At 45.9% G+C, this 6,883-nt stretch overlaps 1 protein-coding gene across 1 annotated transcript in view; it reads right to left on the bottom strand.

The window, feature by feature from the left end:
* Nucleotides 1-1,095: 1,095 nt before the first annotated feature.
* LOC134424507 (uncharacterized) overlaps nt 1,096-6,883 on the bottom strand; it is a 39,979-nt gene continuing 34,191 nt past the window's right edge. The window contains exons 9-10 of the mRNA XM_063168325.1: nt 1,845-1,962; nt 1,096-1,251 (exon numbers count right to left, since the gene is read on the bottom strand). Coding sequence (XP_063024395.1) covers nt 1,096-1,251; nt 1,845-1,962 — 274 coding nt within the window. The remainder of the gene's footprint in view (nt 1,252-1,844; nt 1,963-6,883) is intronic.

Below are 6,883 nucleotides of genomic sequence, written 5' to 3'. Positions count from 1 at the left end.
AAGCATGCCACAGTAGGAATAGCAATTCTTATATTCCAATTCACCATAAAATCTCAGAAATACTAAACAATAGCCTGAGGATTTGATGAAAAATCTCTTCCAGCAAGAGCAAAAAGCATCTTTTCTTTCCAGTGAAGATCTGTACACAGGCAGAGAGAACTCATTCCCAGCACACAGGATAACTTCAACAAGTGAGACTGCCTTGCTTTACCTTTACCTTCACCCTCACTACGTCTGCCTTTAAAAATGTGGAAAATGAGTCCTTCTGGTTTTGGGGCCATGGTTTCCACATTCAGACCAGCTTTTCTTTGCAAAACACACAGACTATAATTGGCCCCATATTCCTGTAGTGCAGGGAAAATAAGTGGCTAAAGAGGAGACTGCAGCTTTCAGTACAGTATTTAGTCCTTAAAAAGCACTTAAAGGAACGAGAAACATTTTGAAGAGAAATTGTAAAGAATTTGAAGCCTTATTGCTTGTGAGGGTGTTGAGAACTTTTGCTAAAACATCTGTCCTTTGAGAGTGCTCCTTCTCCTGAAAAGGGCAACTGCCTCACTTGTGCTGATTGTATTTACAAAGGGCAGAGCGAGGTTCCGCCGCACCCGTAATGGACAGGGGCTGGTGGCAAATCTTGCTCTTTCATAAATCTCAGCATTCCTCGTGGTGTCTGCTGTCAGAATCGATTAGGAGTGAGTGCCTGTGCTGCAGAGCCGTGGGGGGAGGCTGCTGTGGCTCCCCCTGCACCGGGCACGGCACCGGCTCCTCGCACAGCCAGCAAGCAGGGAAACACAAGGGATGGCTGCTGGGGGCCAGAGCTGAGTCATCTGTAATATAATCATAAGGAAACACACATTTTTCCTGAGAGAAAATCAATAGAACTTTGCACTTTTCCTTGTAATATTTCCAGTCTGCGCCATCAGCCGCGGCTCGCTCACAGTTATGCCGCCATAAATCCACTGCGAGTTAATGGATTTCCACAAAAACCAATGGATTTACAGCACTGTAACAGAGCTGCTGCTACAGCCTTGCACATGTAAAAATACACGGAACAAAAGTAGTTTGATAGCACACAGGTGACCTTCAAAGTGCCAAGACCTAGCGAATAAAAAACAAAATTACCCAGTTTGTGGTGTGCTCCTTTTCTGGCAAAGTTCCTGAGGAAAATGGAGCCTGCAGTGCTGAGAACCTCGCTGTGTGTGGCAAGAGGGCCAGATCCACTGAAGGGAAGATGGGAGAATGAGCAGCTTCATGCTGTGATGGAGAGTGCAAAAGAATGTCTGAACACGTCATTTGTCATTTCCTGCATAAAACATTTTGGAGCCCAGTCTTGCTTAGAATTAGTAAGTAAGTAAATAATGTGCTCCCAAACTTGTGTGTCAAAACTAGGTTGGTTAATGTATGAGCTGCCTCCGTTGCATTTGTTACTCCACAGCAAATTTCATGCTTAGCCAGAGGCTGGCAAAGTTCATTTATTCATTATCCCCAAACTTTGGGCAGTTATTATTCAAACGCCCCTAGTACATCTATTTAATAAGAAGAGAACAGAAAATTGATGGGATCAGAAATGTTAAAGTCTTAATTAATGCTTTTAGCAAAGACTGATTGGAGGGGGGTTGTTGTGAGAATATTAATGCGCAGCGAGCGTGTCTGGCTGGTGTCCCTGGGCAGGGAAGGGCTCTGCCAGCCCTGCAGCCCCCTGAGCTCTGCACCTGGGGACACCCCCTGCATCACCCCGGGGCTCTGAGCCCCCAGGGCAGGGAAAACCAGTGCTTGGGGAGCACTGCAATACCAGCGTGTGGGAATTACTGCTGCTCATGGGTTTAAATGATAAAACATCCACTTACAGCAGGGTGAAGATGGGGGGTTCTTTCTTTTCTGCTGTTTCTGGGCTTCTCTGGTGTTTCTGTGCAGTTCTGCAGATCCTGTGCTGCAATGGGGGCTGCTGGGCAACTGGGGGCTTTGCTGTGGGCACACAGGGACCAGGTTTGGGTTTTGTTCATGCAGGAGCAGCTGCATTTATGCTGCATTTATTCCACAGGAAAATTAACAGGCCTTGAAACAACGGGAACAAGATGAAGGCTTGAAGAATCCCAGCAAGGCAGGCTGTAAGGATCCCCTGCCTCAGCCTGTCCTGCCCCAGCACAGCAGCTATGTGTGATGGGATGGGGAGGAGGGAGGAAGGGCAGGGAATCCTCTGAATCCTTCCACCCCAGGGAAATCCCCAGGGCCTTGCCTTGGAGGAATATACCACAGAGTTTTCCCCAGCGAGGCTGAAGAGAGGACCTAGCCCATGGTGTTCTGCAGCACTATTGCCAATCTACATCAGATTGCTTCTCCCACTGGCCAGTGGACACTGCCCATCCCAAACATTCATCCCTCATTGTCCCTGCAGTTCCTGCCCTTTGCACCACCCCTGTGCACCAGGTCACTGGTACCTAAGTCTGTGCAGACCCCATGGTTTTGTCTTTGTCCCTGCTTTGGAATGAACCTTTGCTGGAATACATCATGCAAAGATCCTTTCTGCCTTCCCTCTGCTGAGCTCTCCGTGGTGTGTGTGTGCAGCAATTCTACCACCCTGCCAGGCTGCAACAGGCAGGATGGGAGGTTGTCACTGAGTTTAGACCAAGTTTATAGAAGCCAGCAACCTCTGCTGAGTAGAGATGGATAATATTATAAATGAAACCAGTCAGGAAAAATATGTGCTTCAGATCTAGAACAATGACAAGCCAAAATTTAGCACTGAACAAGGTGGCTTTTTTTAAGGATCCATGCAATGAGTGATTGAAACCTCCTATTTCTCCTCTGCTGACTGCCCACCTTCAAATTATAGCAATTATGGACATTGCAAGTAAAACTCAGTTACATTAAGAGCTGAATCAAAGAGGACTGTGATGTGGAGTTAGTTAATGGATTTCCCTATTTGTTGAGTATAGATTTCCTTTCCTGTATTATTGAACTGGTTCTTAAATCTCATATGGAAAATCATCTGTAGTGTAATGCAAACTAAACTGCCAAGATCTTCATAAATAATTCAAAAATGTTTACAGTTCAATTGAAGATCATACTTTCCTAACAGGAAATGTTTGGGATTTGCTCTGGGAAGATGGGATAGGGGGCGTTACTTTTATTTCTATTCCATGACCAGATCTTTCAAAAACTTTCATTCATCTCTGTGTTAGTATTATCCTTGAAATAGGAAGCAACAGGTTAAGTCTTTGGGAGTATAACACAGGTCAAAAAACACATGACCACAGAAATGATCTCTTGTTTTTTGATTTTCTTGTAATTTTGCTTGGAAATCTGAAGTAATTGATTTATTTTAGTAAACTAAAATAGGAATTCTGCATTACGAAATATTTTTCAGGTTTTGAAGTTGCTCTGACAATCCAGTGAGTATTGTGACTCATTTTGGGTTTTAGGGTGATCAACATAGTACCTAGGCAGGTGTTGAGATTTAGGCTGGCAGTCAAAGTCAGCAGTTCGGCAAAAATCAGTAACATATTTCTTATTTCTGTTGTGTTTTTTTAATAGGTTTTAATTTATTTTTTTCCCAACAGAGTCTGTCTGTATTAACAGTCTACATTAAACATGAGATTTAGCTCTAAATTCCCATGGCAGAGCCTTTTTTTAATGCCCATGCTGTAATTTATTTACTTACTGCTCTGGACTGCTGCATTTCAGAGTTGTCAGAGCTGATGCAAGTGATGGATACCTGTCAGTGTGTCATAACCAAGTGTCTTTGCAGTTTTACAGTGTGTCCCCAGCCCCTCAGGGAGTGTGTGTGCTCTGGGGCTGGGCGTGAGCAAGGTCGGTGCCAGGGCTCTGACACCCTCCTGCCTTTGCCTCATCCTTCCCTCGGGAGAGCAATGTGCTGCTGGCTGCGACCCAGACAGGAGCAGCTTGGCCACATCTCAGCCAAGGATCTGAGAGCTGAGCTCCCCCTTGGGAATTAACGTGCCCTCTCCTGCCAGCAGGCAGCCTGGGCTGGGGCTTTGTGCTCTGAGAATCAGAGCCAGCTCTCTGGAGCCTATGGAGCACCACCAGCGTGGTGCTGAGGACTCCTCGTTTGTCCTTTTCTGGGATCCCCTGCAGAGCCCTGAAAGCAGGATGGCAGGGGCTGTGTCACCAGTCTGCCAGCCACAGCCCCTGCAGCTCAGGAAAGCTCAGGAAAGCTCCTGCCCAGCGTCCCAGGGCACAGCTCAGCCTCACACTCTGCTCTGGCAGGACAGGCACTGCTGCTCCCACTGCTCTGAGCAGGCAGGGACAGTGGCAGCACAAGGAAAAGCCACCCATCCCTTCCTGAAGGGACCCTCAAGTGCCTCAAGATTTAAAAGCCTGTTTTCCCTAAACAGTCATCCTGTGTCTGTGGCAGGAATTTGGATGCTGCTGAAACACCCCCCAGTGCTATCCTGAGTTTACAGTGCCCCAGGAAGGCAGCAGTGCCTCCATACCCTGTGTGTCTCACCCTGAGTGAGCCAGGCAGTGTGTGAGCTCTGGAGCTGCACTCGCTTGGGAATGTCAGTAAACCCTCAGAAAAAGGCACAGTGTGCACATCTAAACCCAAGTCAGGCCAAGGGATAACTGTACTGAGGGATGATCCAAGCTGGACATGTCTGTCACTGATACCTGGAACCCTGAGGGGAATGCAGCACTTGAGAAAGTGCACATGAGAAGCTAAAGGCAACAAAATCAAATGAGACAGTGAAAATTTACAGTTTGATTAAGGAAACATCAGTTACTTTATGGTCTTTACCAAATACACTCGTGTTTGTTATTCATTTATGCTAATTTAGTGCAAGACAGTAAAAGTACAATCATTCAGTGCTACAAATAATTATAATAGTGTAATCCATTTAGAGAGTGCCTGGATATAATTTCAACTTTTATAGTACAGTGGTATGAAAGTCAAGTTAGTTAAATGCACAGCAAGGTGCTAATTGCAATCCTGGTTAGAATGAACCTCCATTTATGGTTATGTCACTGATAATGACTTTGCACCCAAGCTAGCCAAGAACCACACAGCCAGACTCCTTATGACATCCTTTAATAATTAATAACCCTGGCATTTCAGTCTCCAGAGAAGCAAGCAGGGCTTGACAAGGCAGGAAGACCAAAACTGAGCCCCTATTAGTGCTTCAGTCCGGGAGGAATCTGTGGCTGTGGTCCCCTTGCAGCTCCCCAGCACCAGGGAGGGACAGAAGGTGGGGAGGGGGGCTCTGCCCTTAGCACAGAGCAGTGAGCAACCACACCAGGCCCCCGTCAGAATGGCAGCTGTAACATGACTTAATGACAAGACTGAATATAAGGAACTAAATCCACCTTGCCACAGCGTCAAATGTGAGTAGTTGAACTTCTGCTGTATTTTTTAAGAACATAAACTCCTGTTATGAACCAGAGTTAATTATTTAATGACCAAGAGGTCTTACACTACTTATGCTAGACTAAAGCACTTCAGTAAAGAAAACCATCTCAAAAGAGGTTTGCTGGGTTCAGAAAGTGTTTGTCAATCTGCTTGTAAATGTGCATGGAAAAGTCAACCCAGTTTAGGCTCATTACCCCAGGTAATTCAAACCTTGCCACAGCAGGTCTTTAGGAGCACAGCAGCACCAGAGAAAGCCCTGCTCACGTTCAGGGCCATGAAAATGCCACATGTTCACGTTTCCCTTCAGTCAGTGCTCGTCTGTGGCTGCTGGCTTGGGAAAAACATCTGTCCAGTTTGCTTTTACAGCCAGGAGTGCAACTGCAAAATGGTGAGGGGACCCCTGGGAACCATTTACCTGGGAAACAATGTCAGTGTCACCTGCTCTGGGGGCTCAGCACCACGAGACACACCTGAGGCACAGCCTACACGGGCAGTGTGCTCAGCAAGTGCTGCAGTTGTGCTGAAGCCATTCATTTCTATTTCAGCAACACTGAGCATTCCCAAAACAGCTGGGTGGAGCTCAAGGACACAGGTAAATAAGCAGGAACAGCATGATTTGACACAGCTCGAAGTTTCAGTCTGCTCTAAAACAAGCTTTTCCCAGTGCAGAAAAAGGGGGTGTGGTTTTTTCTTCACGTGCTGAACCAAGAAGCAAAATAAGGTGTTTTCCCACCTAAACCAAGTGATAACGGGTTCTGTCATGCATCCCTAGCTAATTGGGGTGTGATGAAGTGCATAATTCCAAAGCTATCTACCCTGCGGGCTTAAAGAAAAGCTTAACTGTGCCTGCAAGGCAGAGTGGAGATAGCTGGTGTGACAAGTGCCTATCAGGAGGCTGCAGGCTTTCCAGCCAGCCTGACACAGGGCCACTATCTGATTGCAGCTCCAGTTCTGCCCACAGTCCTGCTGCTGCCTTCAGCAGTCACTCGATGGCCAATAAGGCATTAAAGAGTCACAATGTACAGCTCATTTCAGGAGGAAATATTTTAACAGCACAGGTGACTGTCGTGCATGCATTAGGAAAACCAGGACACAGCATACCAAAATGAGTTCAGCTACAGATAATTGTAACAGGGCAATGCTGATCCCAGCTACTGAATGGTGGGACCTGGCTTTTGCTGCACAGGTGAGATTAGGTTTTTCTGGTTTGCTTTCCTCCCTGTCTCCTTGCATATATAAATCACAAATATAGTGTATATTCACAGAAATATAGCATATATTTACTATTCAGATGTTTGAGATAAAACTCCAATATCTTAAAGTGTCCTTCAAGCTCTGCAGCACAAACTACAGTCTCACAGAAATACAAACTGCAAGAGGAAAGTAGCCCCTACTGTGCAACTCTTTCACTTTGTTAGATTGCAATATATTTTCTAATTTTTCACGTGTCTGGTTCGTGTGACCCTGCCAGTATGCAAAAATGGTTGTTGACAGTTTCTTTGTTTTGGTTTTATTATAATG

This window comes from Melospiza melodia, chromosome 13 (genome assembly GCF_035770615.1).
Source record: "Melospiza melodia melodia isolate bMelMel2 chromosome 13, bMelMel2.pri, whole genome shotgun sequence".
Lineage (NCBI taxonomy): Eukaryota > Metazoa > Chordata > Aves > Passeriformes > Passerellidae > Melospiza > Melospiza melodia.
Note: the sequence above shows the minus strand (reverse complement) of the source record. Positions and strands in the feature narration are given on the sequence as shown.